General features: G+C 36.1%; 1 protein-coding gene across 5 annotated transcripts in view; it reads left to right on the forward strand.

Moving 5' to 3' along the window:
• CFAP54 (cilia and flagella associated protein 54) overlaps positions 1–16,044 on the forward strand; it is a 120,006-nt gene extending 103,962 nt beyond the window's left edge. For all 5 annotated transcript variants that reach the window (XM_021392364.1, XM_021392447.1, XM_021392147.1 and 2 more), the window contains 10 exons: positions 672–777; positions 1,528–1,623; positions 2,113–2,254; positions 4,848–5,045; positions 6,235–6,443; positions 9,211–9,396; positions 10,744–10,850; positions 11,622–11,808; positions 13,124–13,201; positions 15,746–16,044. In XM_021392364.1, coding sequence (XP_021248039.1) covers positions 672–777; positions 1,528–1,623; positions 2,113–2,254; positions 4,848–5,045; positions 6,235–6,443; positions 9,211–9,396; positions 10,744–10,850; positions 11,622–11,808; positions 13,124–13,201; positions 15,746–15,865 — 1,429 coding nt within the window. In that variant the 3' untranslated portion in view covers positions 15,866–16,044. The remainder of the gene's footprint in view (positions 1–671; positions 778–1,527; positions 1,624–2,112; positions 2,255–4,847; positions 5,046–6,234; positions 6,444–9,210; positions 9,397–10,743; positions 10,851–11,621; positions 11,809–13,123; positions 13,202–15,745) is intronic.

The raw sequence follows: 17,801 nt of genomic DNA on the forward strand, positions 1-17,801 counted from the left end.
AATGTAGAAGAAGCTCTGCAGATACACTTATTTTGGCCTGGTTTATGATACTACTGTAAAAGTGAACAAAGGAGAAGGAAGTACAGGAAGGAGATGATGAGGACAGTTTGTCTGAAGAGGTAGAATATTCTTGTATAAATCTCATAACGAAGAAAGTTCTTCAATTCAGCCCAAAGATTTTTTTGGTCATCCTTAGTAGTTTTGCTGGTTCTTGGAAGAGAGAAGGATTTTTTTTTTTTTGGATTGACTGAAGACCCATATCCAAATTCTGCCATCCATATTTCAGGGAAACCAGGACAACAGATGTACACCTCGACGTGAGGAAGGAAGAGCAACCCTTGCTGGTTCTGTACAGAAAGATCACTTTTCTATTAGAATTACAGTTTTCTTACAAAACATTTGCCATTTATTTATTGAATATTTGTTGCCCATGGCACAAATTGTATTTGTCAAACTCATAAACCATTGTGTTATTTGTTAAGCATACTATAGGGATGTTTTAGACTCACCAAGACTTCAAAACAAGATTACATGGCTCTCTGAAAGAAGATGTGTTTTAAGTAGATGATTTGAACTGGATAAATGATTTATATGGTGATGCTGCCTGGCAAGTGTTATCATCATAACACTTTCTTTTGTAGAAAGATTGACCTGTGCGTTGTCTCTCACAGGTTAATAAGAAGATCGTACCTTGAAATAGCGCTGTTAAATTTGCATTTTGCCAAAAATAATGAGAATTTGTCACAAAGAGATAAGATGGTACCTTCTAAATCAGAGGTATGTTTTCCATCTTTTATGTAGTGGCCTCTTCAAAGCAGGAAGCATCTTTCTGTTAGAGCACTGTTCACCTTGCCAAGCTATTGCTTACTGTGTCCTACAAATAATACTGGTATGAAAATCCTACTAGGAAAACCTCATGAAGAAATCACATAGTACAGCAGTAGAATTATATAATGTCTAACATGATTTGCCAGATTTACAGAATATAATGATAACATTTTAAATATTTTTTGTTATAAAATGGGAAGAAACAGAACCAAGTGGTTTTATTTCTGATTCTGTACTAGTTAATTTTTTCTTTGCAAAGAAAATATAACATTCTAACGTGATTTTTATGTGGTAATACTTACACTTTACCAGATTTCAGTTTTTTTTCAGTACAAACATGATAAATATAAAAGGTTTCAACCATGTTAAAGCAGCTGCTAGCCATTTTCAGAGTGTAATGTTTAATATAAAAGAGTAATTAAGATTGTAGAAAATGGAAAATTATACCAAAAGTCCATAGAACAGTGAGGGTGGTAGTACAAGCTGCTCTGAGAAAATTTTTAGAGGAGCAGCCAGTTAGCATGCCCTGGGTAACCTTTTAAATTTAAGCAATTAATCCATGGATTTACAAAATCAATGCTGATTTTTACTTTTAAATGAAACAAGAATTCTGTAAGACTGATGACTTTTGCTACCGTGAAAGTTTATTTTGTCACGTTACATTTAGAATCATAATTAAGAATGGGTGTATAATTTCAGATCTCTGCTGGAGAACTCTCTTCCTCTCCTGGTGAGGCTCTGAAATCAGAAAGCTACAAAGTACGAGCCTGGATTGCAGTAAGAGCAGCCAGACAGGTTGGTACAATATTCTAAAGAGTTAATTTTTTGCTTGGTTTTATCTCATGCAATGTACATGCAAAAACAAGACAAGAATTAAGGCTCCCTGAAATTTCTGGCATGGGTCTTAATTTGAGGAAATTAGAATGGACATTGTGTGAGCGGTGCATTTAATCTCTCATGGACAGATATGACCCTGTTTGCCTCTATGTTGATTAAATGCAAATATAACAGCACACTGCCTGATATGTGCATATGTATTTGACGTGTGGGAAGACATCAGTGGCACCCAGGTGAGGATATCTGATTTGAAATCACTTGTGTAGTAATTAAGCTGTCAGCAATAATGATTTATTTAAATACAGTATGTACCATATGACAGATGCTTTAAAAAATATAATATGTTGAGTAATTAATTTTTCATTGTTAGCTTGCTGGTCTCACATTTTAAGATCTGTATAAATATCACAGTGAACGGGTCTTAAATAAAATAAATATTATTTTTAGGTCAGTGAAGCAGTGGTTGCTTCTCAGTTACTAATTGGAATGGAGAGCATTAAAGAACACGACGTGAAGGATGCAGTGCAGCAGAAAATTCCAGAATTTGCTTCAATGGATCTTCTTGCTTCATACAGAGATTACTTATCTGGTATAATTTTATGCCTAGTAATATTAGAACATTAAATAAGAAGTAATCAATATATGCCATATAATCTAGTAATACATTTGGCATCTAATTTTCTTTTATAAAAACCGCGTCAGATTTGGAAAGTAAAAGCCGAATCTTGACGGCACGAAATAAGAGCAGTTTAGGTCAGCTGACTAATGGATCTTCAACATCACCCAGTGTATGTGTTTGACAGGCTAAGAAACATGGCACTGTTTGCATCCTGTGGATCAGAGAAAGAAAGTGAAAGGAATAGATAGTGCACATCCTTTAGGAAAGCAGGTGGACCTTTGTTACCAGGCTTCCCTAGGCTTCCACTAGCTCTTGGCCCCTGATCAGTCATCACAGGTTTTTTATCAAGCACTCACTTAGAGTGTATTTTTTCTGTAAATGTACAGCTTTTCCTTGGAGATTTTCACTTTTTCTTATGATTTCACAAATAAATGTTGATGTTGAATAGCTTGCCAATAAAATAAAACAAAACAACAACAACAACAAATACACCACAAAAACAAACAAACAAACAAAAACAGTAGCAAAACAAGAAAATCAAACAAACAACCCCTCCTCTTGCTAAGTTATCTGCCTAGGTACTGCATTTTACAAGTCAAACTGAGGCTAACAAAAATCTGTCTTTCTGGTTCAATGTATTATTTGATAGAGATTCTTCCACTAGCTTTTCAGTGGAACTTTGTTTTTGCCTAGTTTATTTCCAACTTCTGCATTTATTTTACAACGACTGTAGCTGATGAAAGTTTTTCAGAAAATATAAATTGAATGAAATCAGGAATTCTGTTTAGTTTTACACTTGGAAATGTTTAGTAACAAAATTTTGGTTCTGTGGTTAATTTCAGTCATCTCAAATGGCTGGCAAAGATTGAACTGTTCTGCCTGATGACTGCTGGCAAAGCTGAGCAATGACTGCTTACTCTACAGTGTTTGAACATATGTGTTTTGATTGGCTTATGAAAACAAGTGTTTTATGCTAAGACCTCCCATCAATCTGATTGTCTAGTGCAAGCATAATTTGCTTATGATTACAGATCCTTTTTTTTTTTAATTGTAGTAAATGCAGCAGGTGTTTAACCTGATAGTTCTGTTGGGCAAGGAAAAATAAAACTGTGGAAAAGCAAAGGAGGCCAAAATATACAAACACAAATCGAAATGGAAATGATCAGCACAGCATGCTAAATACTTTCTTTAAAACCATTAATGAAACACATTGTTTAAGTTTTGTTAATATACAGTGTAAAAATGTATCAGTCGGAGTTCATATATAATGATAATTGTACTGTTTTTCCCCCTCTTTTTGCATGAGTATGATTTTTATGCAGAGCCAAAAAAAATTTTTTTTTAGTACATAGTCACGAACACATTTAATTGATAATCCACTTAATATCTAAAAGGGACTGGATTGAAGTTGACAGTAAACATTCTTCAACACCTAACTGTTCTGATCAGCCTAATTGGAATGTTCAGCTGCTAAAGCTGTGACTGATGGCATCTGCAGGGATACCTGTGATTCACAGTGCTCATCATATGTTCACTACTCCAGTTCACTTGTTGTTATATGTCTAATGTAAGGTGTTACTTTTGAGTGGAGCTGAGTTTATCATTGCTTGGATTCCTTGTTCTACACTACCGAGCTTTCCTTAGCTCTTACAAGACCCTTTCCTTTTGCATAAACGCAAAAGAAATTCTTCCCACTCATGCTGATCATGTTGATTTGCTCCTCAGTGAGTAAGAATGCTACCTGCTAAGCTTTACTGTCTCTTGGTTTTTACTGCGTTTGGAGGGGAAAGAAAGAGTAAAGAAAAGCTAAAACACTATGCCCCTTAGGAACCTCAAGTTGGCTCAGGATTGGAACAAGAAGTGAGGAGTCCAGTCTTTGCAAAGATTTTTTGCTGGCAAAACCTTCATAGACTTTTGTTTAGGTTTCTGTCTGAACATCGCTTGTGGTGTCAGGCTCCAGTTGTACAGGGCAGCACATAGCGTAATTAATTTGGCCTTTTGTGATTCCACTAGTAGAGAGGAGTAGGATTGCATTTTGCTATCGATTTTGAGGATTCAACAGAGGACAACAGAGACTAGACACAGATCTCAATTTAAGTTAAATGGTTTATTTAAATGTTTTAATTAATGAAGATTTGTAAATAAAACTAAACATGATGTATAGCTGTATCACTAATGAGTCAGAACACATGATGCAGATGGATGGCTGTGTGCCGCACACATTGGAGACAAAGCACTGTGACTTACTTCTGCATTTGCTTGGCTCTTCCATAGCTCAGAGAGAGAGAGAGAGAAAGAGGGAGGAAAGCCGTTCTCTCTGCCCTTCTGTCTTTCTTGCCAGGATCACTAAGATTCTTGGCCATGATCAGAGAAATATTTTCTTTACAATGTTCAAATAATGCTGAAACAGAATGTGAAGAATTTTGCTCTTATGAAAAACATAATCAAGTTCACAAGTTGCTTTTTTAGTTACCGACAGTCAGTTCCAACTCAATGCAGAAACAGCTTTTGAATTGCAACCTTTGGCTTAATATCTATTTTTGATCTGTTACTGGTTTTGCAGATGGATACAATGTTGTCTGTGGAAGTCATACAGCATCTTCTACTGAAAATAAGCAAATCGTACAGAAGGAGCAGAACCAAAATGAAGGAATGGAATGTCTTGACACCAGCGCCAGCGAGAAGAAAGAGATAATAACATGGGTTCACTTAATTCGCTACCACAGTTATATAAAAGGGCTTTGTCACACAAACCTATTTGGTATGATTTTTTTCTTCCTTCTGGAAAAATGCTGTAGGTGACATAATGTTCTTATAGGCCTAAAGAAAGTCCATAATTTGAGATAGTCTCATTTTCAGTTCCTTTAAATTGTGTAAAAGTGAAAAATCTTCACGGAAGTCATGAGTTATATCAGTTTAAAAGTTTTGTATGTGAAGGACTCATTACCTTTCTAAATAGTTATACACAGACCTTAATTACACCATGACAAGCATCCCTCAAAACTTAATTTCTACTACCATCTCTGGAGCATTTAAAAGTATCATAAAGTGTGTGTTATTTTAATTCTAGGTACATCAGACTTAGATCAGAAATAGAGCTGTTCAGTTTGGAGGTCTATTTGTGAAAATGGGAACTGACTGTAGTTTAAATTGAAGGCTGAACATTACTGAGCATTTGGACTAAAAGCCCAGATGTTATGTACTTGGTTTAATTCACTACAAACCTAGAGAGAACCTTTTAAACAGAATAAGAATCTATTACTTTCAGGGCTGGATGTAGAAGTGACGCTTTGATAACCAAGAATCGAACTAGATTGTACATACACTGGCTTGCTTGAGGCTTCAGTAGTAGACTTTCTCTGGAGAGAAACTTAGCAACTCTGAATAATCATTGCAGAGAGGGATGAAATTTTTTCCTTGCACCATCATATGAAATAAAAGTATTGTACCTCGCTACAGAACTATAAGGACAGTAAGGTATCTACATGTAGGTGTCAGAATGTGCATATATATCTCAGCTGCAGTTACTGTTAATGGAGTTGCTCATCAGCCACAAAGTGTCTAAATTTGGATGAGCAAAAGAGCTTCTTTTCATGGTCTTGACTAAGTACACCTTTATTCTAGTTAGTGCTTAGAAGTCTAGTGAACATACTGATGCTTACACATCTAAATTTACGTTGCTAAACCTCAAATATGCATAACACTCTTTACACTACCTTATTACATCTAGACAGAGCTTTGTTCATTGTCAAGTCTCCAGTGAAAATCTGTGGTATGAAAACCATGGTAATATTCAAGGACAATCAGTATAATTGTTGGAAATGCGTTTATTTGTGATTGAATCGATTTATTTATGTATTTTACTGTATTTTAAAAGGTATGAATTTACTTTTTTAATATTACTTTTAAATGGCAAATGGTAATGTAATAAAAATAATCTCTTTTCAAAGCTGCCCATAAATCAGGACTTGGATCATTTTCTGGAAGAGATGGACACTTTAATTCTCTTTTTGGCTCATGGATTGTTCTACGCATTGCAGAAATGCATTCCTTTCTCAAAAAACATTTATTTGAATATTCCGTGTGTTGTCTTGAGAATTTCCCAGAACAGCTACAAAATTTACAAGTGTCACATGGAAGTCCACCTGATTCTTCAAAGGTATTTGCTGTACTCATGGCTTTTTCAAAAGTATGTATTTCAGTTGTATTGTTCAGATTCTTGCAAGTTCCAGTGGTGATGTCTCTGGGAGCACTACTGAGGAAAGAAATTCATTATCGAGAAGGTAGATTTTTTTTCAAAATTTGGTGGAGCCCCGTGTCTCAAATTGAGTTTTTTCACTGACAATCATTGGGTAAGAAAATCAGTCTTTTCTGGCTTGCAAACAGCCTATCTGAGCTTTCAAATATAAGCAGCTCAGACTATACCACTGAGAGAAATATCAAACTGGAATTCTGGAGTCTATGCTGACCATGGCATATGTATTGAACATTGAATGGGAAAAGACTTTGAAGATTCAATTTAGAAATAATTTTCTTCCAAGTTTCTCCATCCCACTTCTCACATTAATAAGTGTCTTAATACTAAAAAAAATTAAAACGACAGGTTACTCTCTATGGTTTATTTTCTGCCTACTGTGCTCAGGGTTAGATGGAGGCAGGGGAGCCATGCAGACTGAGAACTTTTTATTTTATCAAAATGAATTAAAATACTTTTTTGAAAGTAACTTCTAGAGTTGGCGAACTTTCTGCAGTGTTAGACAGCATATCATTACTCATTTCCCAACAAAGAGCTGACTGTGCCACTGAATAAATTGTAAATATACGGTATGTGACATTTGTAACAGCCATCGTATATCAAAAATTATTTTACTCTGTCTGCTCTTCTTTTGACATAATTAGTATTACACTGTCCTGGAATAATAAGCTTCAGAGCTCGCTGTCATGTTCGTGACAGGTGCAAGCCGCATAATCGTGTGTTAGCTTCACTGTTGCAGACAGCTAACAAGCATAAAGCTCTTACTTTTTAAAATTCTAAGCTTCATTGATTTTTATCACAATATTTTTAGAACCTTTAACTATTCAGAAAACTGTGTAAGGGTTTTTTTTTTTTTAATGTTACTGTAATTTGATACTGGTATTTTTAACAATACAAGTAATTTTTGAAAGAATACATTTTATGTACGAAATTGTTTCACTTACATGTGTCTTGTAACTGTTTTTGACTCACAAAATTTTCTTTCAGTTCTACTGAACAAAGAATCCAAGTATATTAAGATGGCTACAATTAAAATTGTGTTCCTGGTGGCATTTTACATACTTTTTTTTTTTTTTTTTCCTCCACTCCATGAGAGCATGTAGGAATGGAAGCACTTAACGTCAGCCTGTTGTTCTCAGACTTTCAAGAGGATTGAATTGATAAATAGTTGTATGTAATTCAGCAACCCTCCAGTTTGACAAGAGCAGTTACAATATCTTTCTTCAAAAAGTGTCAGTCTGATATAAATAACAAAAGATGCAGTTTCTTGAAAAAAAAAAAGTCTACCCCACGTTTTAGAAATATATATCATACAATGAACTTTCAAGAACTTTAATGGAGGGGTATGTCGTAGATGATGATGTTCCATCTCCATATAGACATATGTCTATTTCTTATGATGATGTTCACTTTCCATGTTAGCAAAATCATGGGTGATTCATTGCCCAAACTAAAATCTAAGATCTTGAATACAAAGTATTCTTGCTCTAGGTGGGTTACCTAGTGCTACTAAGGAATGGCTATGGGATACGGCCACTGTTATCACTGCCTTAGTATTCTCAGTCTATGTGGCGTGGAGCAGTCCCAGTTTGTTGTACCATGCCATAATGAAGGTATATCTGTGTGCTCAAGTGCATGACTATAGCATGCATGACTCCATCTTTATCTTCGCTTCATAAAGCCACATCAGTGAAGTAAGATTAGGACAGTGTGAAAAATTCATCTTCCACTCATTTAGATTTATTGCCTTATGTCAGTCAGGAGCTGCATATTCTGAAAATGAGGTGGGTAAAATTCTCCAGGCTTTTTCAGTAATGAATATTCAAAGTATTCAAAAAACAGAATTAATGCCCCTGGCAGGTGTTTTCATGTTTTGGAATCAATGATGGCAACACTGTGCCTCCAAAGAGCATGAGTATTCCCCCAAAATGTCATTGTTTAGCCTCCTCTATTCCTTGCAAATCTGCAAAACATTTTGAAAACTAGAAATGGCAAGGCACTGTTCAGCCTTTAAATAAAATCTTTAGCAATTTTTAAAGGCTTTTATTCATAAATGAATGTTGGTTGACAGTACTCCTCCAATTGTTTCCTTGGTAAATGACGTCCAAACAGTAACTAGTTGATGAAAAGTCTGCTAATGTTCCACGTGTATCTCAGTAGATAATACATAGAAAAATCCTCACAAATTAAATGACTGCATTTCTGTAAATATCACTTTGTTAATAGTATAGCTAATGACCAAAAAAAAAAAAAAAACCCCATAAATAAAACATCAGTCCGACATTCAGATCAGTATTTTAATTATCAATATGTATAGCAGCCCAATTTCTTTCTTAGCAGTAGCTCCTGTATGGTGAGTGTGTCAAATCTTATCTTCTAGCAAAAAGGATAAAACCATGAGGAAAACAAGCCAAATATAACAATCACAGATACTGTATCTTGTCTAAATCAGCCCAGAGGTCCTTTGTATTATCATTAGAAATATCTCTTCATGTGAACTTTGCAAAGCTTTCACTTGGTAAAATGGACACCTTTTAAAATTACCTGTTTATCTAAATAAGCTTATATTTGTGCAGGACTCAAAGTCATACTGATTCTAAGAGGCAGTGGATTATTATTAACAAATGTATGTTACACTAGGTTTTTTTTTTTTTGTATGTGTGTGTTTCAGATGTCTCTTGAAAATTTTGGAATTTCACCAAAGGTGTCCTGCGTGAAGATAGCTTCTCTGGTTTCTGTCATCACAGAAGCAGACAGTCAGATGGAGAGTAAGGCAGCAAGTGCTTCAAATAAGGAAATTAGCATTCAGTGGTATATTCCTTCTCTGGAAAAGCCAACCAATGATACAGAGACTAAGGTATAACTACACCAAAGCAGATCCTTATGTTTTAGAACAAATTAAGTCTTATTTCTAATCAATATTGTGCCATGACTGATCAGCTTTTTAACTGAATTATACCTATGTCAATTGTCAAGCTGGACAGCAGGGAGCTATTAATTTATTCTGATGCAAAACTGCTATGCGAGGACACAGAACACCTTGACAGTCATTTGGTGACAGCCCAAAGAAAAACTTTGGAGGCAACGTAGAGCCTCCAGGCCATACTGTATTCATGCCTTTTGCAAAACATTGAAGTCTTTAAGACCTCCACTCTGTTAAATTTGGTTAAGATCACCCCTCTGTGAAATTTGGTTAAAGGTTAAAGATATTCAAACAGCAGTGTTTGATGGGAGGCTGTCAGAAAAGCCAAGATATGCATATACAGAGAAAATAGGGTTTCTTGAACCTCATTTCCCTAAGAAATCAGATTGAAAATGAAAAGCAAGAGGAACTGCAGGTTTGTGCGGAAGTGAGAGACTGGGAGAGGGAAGCTGTTGTCCTTAAACAAGGGAACTACGTGTAGGTACAATTTCTGATACCCACAGTCTCCAAATATTTTGGCTTAGCAGATCAGTGTCAAAATTTCTGCTAGATCCTTTTCATATCTGCTAGAAAGCTAATAAAGCTATGTGAAGTTATGCAAAGAATGTCCTATTCAATATACTTTTCTAAGTTACTTCAACTGGGCCTTAGAGATCAGTAGAGATCCAGAGATAACTCCTGAAAGTAACTTGCTTATGAATGCCATGTTCTTGACACTCTCCATATAGCCAGTATATTCAGATACTACTAGGAGCATACATTTAATCATACAAAAGATTAATTCAGTGAGAGAATAGAACATTCTAGTTCATCATCTTGTGCTCTGATATAGATACTGCTATATTAGAGTTACGTGCAGTTCATGGATTTAATTTTAGTGTGATGACAGCCATGCACAAGGTCATATAGGAAACATAAATAATCGTCCTTTGGAAACTCAGTAAAAGCTCTCTGTTCAGCCTACTTTTGAATTGAATGTAAGTAGGATTGATTGATTAGGATCAGGGCTAGATTGAGATTTTAATAGCGACTCTATAGAGTACAACTCATTTTCAAACACATATAAATTATATCCCTTAATAAATTGCTTTAACATCTATAAAAGCTGGGTATAGTACAAATTCAGAGGATCCCAGACACTACTCTTTTTTTGAAAGTCAGTTAACTAAATCTTTATCAGTATGCTGAATTTTATAGTAATTACGATCCAGTATCATTGAAATAGCTCAGTTCTACTACACCATACTACATTATAGCTTACCTATTCCATCTCTTTTACAGATTTTGCTGCTTTATGCATATAATACAAAGCCTGTCAAAATTAGCAATGTCAAGTTTTTCAGTTCAATGTCTGTGTTTTCAGGTCAGTTGTGGATTCCATTAGCTAGGTAAGTAATCACTGACCTTGTCCTGATATTTCATGCCATATTAAATATCAGACAACCATTTAGGACTAGAGAAGGAAAAATACAAAATATCAAAGAGCTGTAAGTCTTCTAAAAGCATTCATTTCAGCTTTTCAAAGACTTCCTTTATAAAAACTGTAAGATGCACACTGAATTAAACCTGTCCAAACATGTGTCTTCAGATTATTCTAGTCTTTTAGTCTGGCATCTTAAGGAACTGAGTAACATATGTTAATTATATTACACTGGCATAGCAACCAAAGAAAATGCTAGTAAATTTAAGATCCAGTCCAAGCAATTATTATCATTCTCTCACAGGATCAGCTACTCTCTTATTCCCAATCTGCAAGAAATTTTCTCAGTTGTAGCCCCAGATTCAGCCCTTTATTTAATATCCAATGGCATTTTTCATGACCTCTTCCCTGTCGTTCATTTACCCCAGTATTTTTGGAACTGTTCAGCAGATGGAGGGAAAGAACTAATGGGATAAGAGTTAACTGCAGCCTCTGCCACCCAGCCAACCCTCTGCCAAACCACCTTCTGCTGGTTGAATGAGGTTTTTTTTATTTCATTAGAGAGGCTTTCTTAAAATGCTGCTTCTTACTCCTCTTAATGGAAATTTTATTGTAAAATTATGAGATCAATCTTGAAATGAAAGAAAATCTAGAACCTAATCAATACATAATTAACGCCAGGCCAGTTTAATTACAACCTGTTGATTTATAACAACAATTAAAAAATCTTGTATTTCAGAATTATTTCTTTGAGAGAGAAATTATCTAATCTGAAACATCACGTTGAAATGCTGATGCAAAGTTCGGGAAACTCTTCAGCTGCGGAACCTACAAGTTTTCTTGAACAAAATGAAACCCTGAAAATAACTCCTTCAGAAACAGCTGAAATGAATATTGCAAAAGTGCATCTTGATGAAAAAACAGAAGTATGTGAGAAGAGTTCTGCTCTTAAATAAGTCTGACAGTTTTATTTAAAATGTCTATTTTGGGAAAATAAATGACAGGTAACTTGGAAGGCAGACATAGAAGATTAAATTTGCCTCACTCTTTTCAAGAAATGTTGAAGTATTTTCACTTTTCATTTACTGTTTTTCTCCTCCTTACATATTGCCTGGTGCTTTACAGAACTACCAGGCCTGTTTCAGCCCTCCCCTGGAAAATACAGGCTACATCTTCAGGTACAGAAATTGGAAAATTGATGCCTAATTTAGAGCAATCTACATCTGAAAATGCTTGGCACAGTGTTAAATTAGCACGAAGATCAACCCAAAAGTGCTTTTTAAAAATCAGTTACGCATCTTCAATGCAAAATAGGCAGTGATGGTTTCTGAAATAGGAACCTTGTAATAACACTATTGAGAGCAAAGTAAAACTGGCAGTGAATTTATTTTCATTTTTCTCTATGCCACTTTCCTCTTTTTTTATTATCAAAAAGGTTGAATATGGTCCGCAACCAAATAACTCCCCCAACATGCATACACAAAAGAGGTAATTTCAGAATTTTCCATGTGGTCTCTTTGAGATAATGTCAGTGGAATAGAATGTTGCCACAGCATAACTGCTGCTTGATAAATGCCAAGGCAAAATAGACGTTTATTTTCAAAGTGAGAGACATTTATCATGTGACAGGATTCTCTTTATATCTATTATATGAAATGATTAATGATGTAGAGGCTGTCATTTGGTCTGAGGGATGCTATGAAACAGTGACAATTGTGCACTGTGCCATTATTACGAAGCTGTATTTTTACCAGCTTGGAGAACAAACGACGTTTTGGCCAATCACGGCATATAGTGTTTTCAGGAGACTAGACAGAGCTGTCCTTTAGCGGGTATTTCTGATTACCTGACGGTTTTTGCTTAAAATTTCATTTTATATGTCAGTAATTGGAAAAGCAACATTTTGAATACTAATAAGATTGACATGCCATGTATTAGACATGTATGAATAATGTCAGAGTATTTACAGCATCTTCAGTAAACATGTAGCAAAAGTACGCTCATTGGATTTAATATCTGAGCCAGCAGCAATTTCGCCTGAATAAAAACAGTGAGGTTTGGGCACTTGTATTTGAATAGGAAACATATTTTTTTTTTTAAAGAAAATATACATTTTTCTGTAAATCCAACTAGAATAAGGTAAATCTTGATTGTTCTGAAAAATTTTGTAAAGCCAAACCATCTGTTAGCTTAGCAGAGGAGATTGATAGTACATCCATTTTTGCTTGTTTATTCCACTAGGAAATGGTTATAAGGTGCTTATCTGAAGTCAAAGCTCTGCTCTCTGCTGTTCCAGTCCTGACCTTGCCACTAACTGAGGTATGCTATTCTCATTAATAGTAAAAATGTGTTTTCTAAAGTAAAAACAATTACTCAGCTAGGCTGAAACATGGATTTTACCAGTAAGTATCTTTCAATTCTTTTCTCATACATTGTTGGGCTTTCTGTTCTTTTTCTGTCTTTACAAATAAAGTACAAATGTGCATGATTACCAACTGTGAATATCTTCTCTGTTAAAATTACCTTTTCATGCATACAAAAATGTATTCGGAATGAATCTCACTCACAATGAATTTATCTAGTTTATCCACCATTCTCCGGTCATTGTTTACACGGACTCCATTGAATTTCCATGATGCACTTGCCAAATACAATTTACTTCCATCCCTGTGTTTTTGCAGTTATTCAGGTTTTCCATCTATTTTCTCTAGCTTTTTTTGTCTTTTCAATGACATGTCCCCAGAGACAGCATGCCATTTTTTGTCCATGCTGTTGTATTCGTATTGTTACTTTAGTCAAATATCCCAGAGTAGTCCATGGGAACTGGAGACGATGGGACCTGGCCTGGAGCAGGCAACAGTACTGCTCAGTGTTCTTGGCCATCCCAGAGGATCGGTAGAGGAACAGAGCTACCAGGGCTCAAGGAACTTCAAGGAAGATTTTTGAATCTATAACATATGATCCCACCTGAATAATCCTCAAATAACTTGCCTACAAATGTTCACAATAGAATGATAATAGATAAGGTTTCAACTATACTCCTTTCTAGTCAGGTAGCTCTTTTTTATCAAAAGAAAATACTTAGTTATATCCAGAGTTTGGCTAGTGGCCTGTTATTGAAGAGAAAATCAGTAATGCTGCTCTGTGCATCCTGCAGGCTGGTTTTGCGAGTTTTCTATTCCCATGTTATATATATTGCACCATTCTTGCTATTTTATCTATCCTGAAGGTCTCTCCCAACTGACTCCCAGACCTTCATATCACTCTGTTCACCCAAGTCAGCACATACATACACATTCATTCTGCAAAGCCATACTTTCCACAGTCCCCCTGAAATACCTTCCATGTTATGGATTTGACAAAAACCTAAACAAAGGTGCAGCTGAGCTTCCTTAGAATCCCATGGAACTCCCGGACCTGTTGTAAATTCTCATGAATCCTTCTTCACTTAGCTTCCTTTTGTGGGTCTATAATGAAAACGAGAGAGCAAGTTTAGCAGTGTCCTTCCAGTAAGGACATGATGTTATGTGCTCTGTTTTATTCTGTCTTAATGCCACAACAAACTAAAAGGTTTTAGCAGATGAAACAGTTGGTTTTTCACTAGGAAGTGTCAGTCAGGTGCTTCAAACTAGAGCCTATTACATCTGGGGGATTTGATTGAGGGAGTGAAGCCTTATCATTAAAGATTTTGAGCATTTTCATTCTTCTCTGGAGCCAGCTGAAGTAGTATATTCCTTAGCAGTTCATTATGTATAGAATATTTCTATGTACTATTTCCAAACTTCCAAATAAGTTGTGTGTGTGCGTTACCCAGACTTCTTTGCAAAGGATGTAAACCTCAGCATGGGATTATGTGTGCTATAGGGTAGTATGCTCCCTTTGTTTTCAAACACACAGGAAAAAGCAGAAAATACATTGCTTGTACGCAGTTTTACATCAATTTTTTCCCACTGTACACTTTTTTTTTTTTTTATGCTGGTCTCTTGTGACTTAATTGGGCAAAGTTGGTTCTAATTTGTGGTATTTGTTTTCTCATTCTCCCAGCTGTCATACTTTAACTCCTACTGTGTTTCCAGTTTCTCTCCTTTGATTCTCTTTTTTCTCTTCATGCGTCTTCTGGTGCTTTTGCTTCAGCACTGAGTTACATTTCTAAGGGGAAAATGTGCCTTTTCATTGAATTATTCATTTAAAATTATTTGACTGTTCATGTTTTAAGAATAAAAATTGATTCGCTAGCTTGTTTCTAAAGCTAGTTAATGAATAGCTATGTCCTTGAGGGAGATAATAAAGTATTATGCTCGTGAGTTCCAATTTTAAATGTTAAAGGCAAATTTCTTCATAAAATAATTGCATTAAAAATTAACTTTTCTAGATAGCCTCTTCCAATGCTTCTCTTCCTACAGTTAGTTTTTCTTATTATCATAATAATCATTTTTGTTGTAAAATCAACTAAATAGCTCTTTTCCATGTCTGGTGGGCACACAAAACAACTTACCAGTGCCCACTGTTTCACTGATTACATCTGGCTCAGTTCTTCCAGTTTCTCATCCTAGGAAAAACCTTCCAAATGGCCAATCATTCTTTCTGCTCTTATCTGATATTTTCATTTTACCTACAGATGATCAAAAGAAACTTTGTGAGCAAGACCACTCACAGAATTTTCCTCCTCTTAATCCTTTGCTGCTAGTTTCAAGGAAGAAATGTCATTAACCGCAAACTTACATTGAGGCAATAAGCGTTTCTAATTATTTCTTTGGTTGTAGATCTTTAATATGAGATATTTGAATGTTACATGTATGTACTTTCTGGTAGCTATACATTTAATAAAGTTATTTACTGGGTATTTATTTTTCTGTTTTTCAGATCCCATTTGACATTACTTTGCAATCAATAGCAACTTTGGAAGATATGTTTGATCTTGCAAATGGATGTACAGTAACTGAAGAAAGTCTTTTCAGTTGGATCATTTCTCTTTTCCACTAAATTCTGGTTTTTGCAATAACTTAATCAGTTGCTGTTGTTACAGATTTTGACTTCAGTTCTGGTGTTAACTAAACAACTTTATTTACCTTCTAATGTGTTTTATCATTTACATTTTTAGGTCATTTTCAACTATTTGAAAATTAGATTTTAAAAATTAAAAGATGTTTTTAGGAATTAAATGTACTAAAGGTACTTTCTTAAAAAGGAGATTAAGAATCTGAGAGTTTGCTTGCTGAGGATTTTCTAGCTTTTCAAAAATTTCTTATTAATTAGAAAAGGTAGATAGGCTTATAGTGTTTTAGCACCTCTTAACAGATACTGCTTTATCCTAGAGACTTATCCTCATAGAATCACAGAACAGCTTGGGTTGGAAGGGACCCCAGGGATCAAGCTACAAACCCCCTGCCATAGGCAGGATTGCCAACCACTAGATCAAGGACTAGATCAGATTGCCCAGGGCCCCATCCAACATGGCCTTAATCACTTCCAGGGACATGGCATTATGAACAATTTTAAAACTGGCTTTGTAATTATGAAAAGGGGTTTTTGGTTTTGAGATCAAGATTGTGCCCAGAGTATGGTTGTCAGTAGCTTAATGTCTGAATGGAGATCAGTGACAAATGGTGTCTGTCAGGGGTCAGTACCGGGACCGGTGCTCTTTAATATCTTCATCAATGACATTCCCAGTGGGATTGAGTGCACCCTCAGCTCTCAGCAGTTTTCAGATGACACCAAGCTGTGTGGCGTGGTTGACATACCTGAGGGACAGGATGCCATTCAGAGAGACCTGGACAGGCTTCAACAGTAGGCCCAGGTGAAACTCCTGGGTGGTGGCAACCCCTGCTATCAGTACAGGCTGGTGGACATAAGGATTGAGCACTGCCCTGCTGAAAAGGACTTGGGGGTATTGATGGATGGCAGCTGGACATGAGCCAGCAGTGTGCCCTCGCAGCCCAGAAAGCCAAATGTGCCCTGGGCTGCATCAAAAGGAGTGTGGTCAGCAGGGCAAGGGAGGTAGGTGATCCTGCTTCTCTGCTCTGCACTGGTGAGGCCTCACCTGGAGAACTGTGTCCAGATGTGGAGTCCTCAGTACAGGAGAGATGTGGACCTGTTGGAACATGACCAGAGGAGGGCCACAGAAATGATCCCAGGGATGGAACACCTCCCTACGAGGACAGGCTGAGAGAGCTGGGGCTGTTCAGCCTGGAGAACAGAAGGCTGTGGGGAGACCTGAGAGCGGCCTTTCAGTGTCTAGAGGAGGGATATAAGAAGGAAGGGGACAGACTCTTTAGTGGGGTCTGTTGTAATAGGACAAGGGGAAATGGTTTTGAACTAAAAGAGGGGAGATTTAAACTGGACATAAGGAAGTTTTTTTTTTTACCGTAAAGGTGGTGATGCACTGGCACAGGTTGCTCAGAGAGGTGGTGGATGCCCCATCCCTGGAGACAAGGGGCTCTGAGCACTCTGATCAGCTGTAGGTGTCCCTGTTCATTGCAGGGGGGTTGGACCAGATGACCTTTCAGGGTCCCTTCTGACTCAAACCGTTCTATGATTTTTTTTTTTTTTTTTTGCCTAAAATCATCACTGTATTTATTCTCTTACAGTTCCATATGGAAACTAGTATTTGAGACTTCTCTAACTTCTGCCAAGGAAAAACACATCACAGATTGTCAAGGATGAAAATGATCATTCAGATGTCTCCATAACTTCCTTGGTCTGAAAAAAGGCAGTTTAAAAAATAAGTATAATGGTACTATAAACAACATTTTTAGATATCATTCTAAAATGCTAACAAATCCTCAATTTTGTTGTCAGTATGATAAATATAATTTTAAAGTGCTGAAGAAACCTTAACGAGTCCTATCAACAACCACCTGAAGAAATATATTTATCCCAGGTGGGGAATTTGGTGCAAAACAGGTGAACAAGGTTGAAT

Source organism: Numida meleagris, chromosome 1 (genome assembly GCF_002078875.1).
Source record: "Numida meleagris isolate 19003 breed g44 Domestic line chromosome 1, NumMel1.0, whole genome shotgun sequence".
NCBI classification, from domain to species: Eukaryota; Metazoa; Chordata; class Aves; order Galliformes; family Numididae; genus Numida; species Numida meleagris.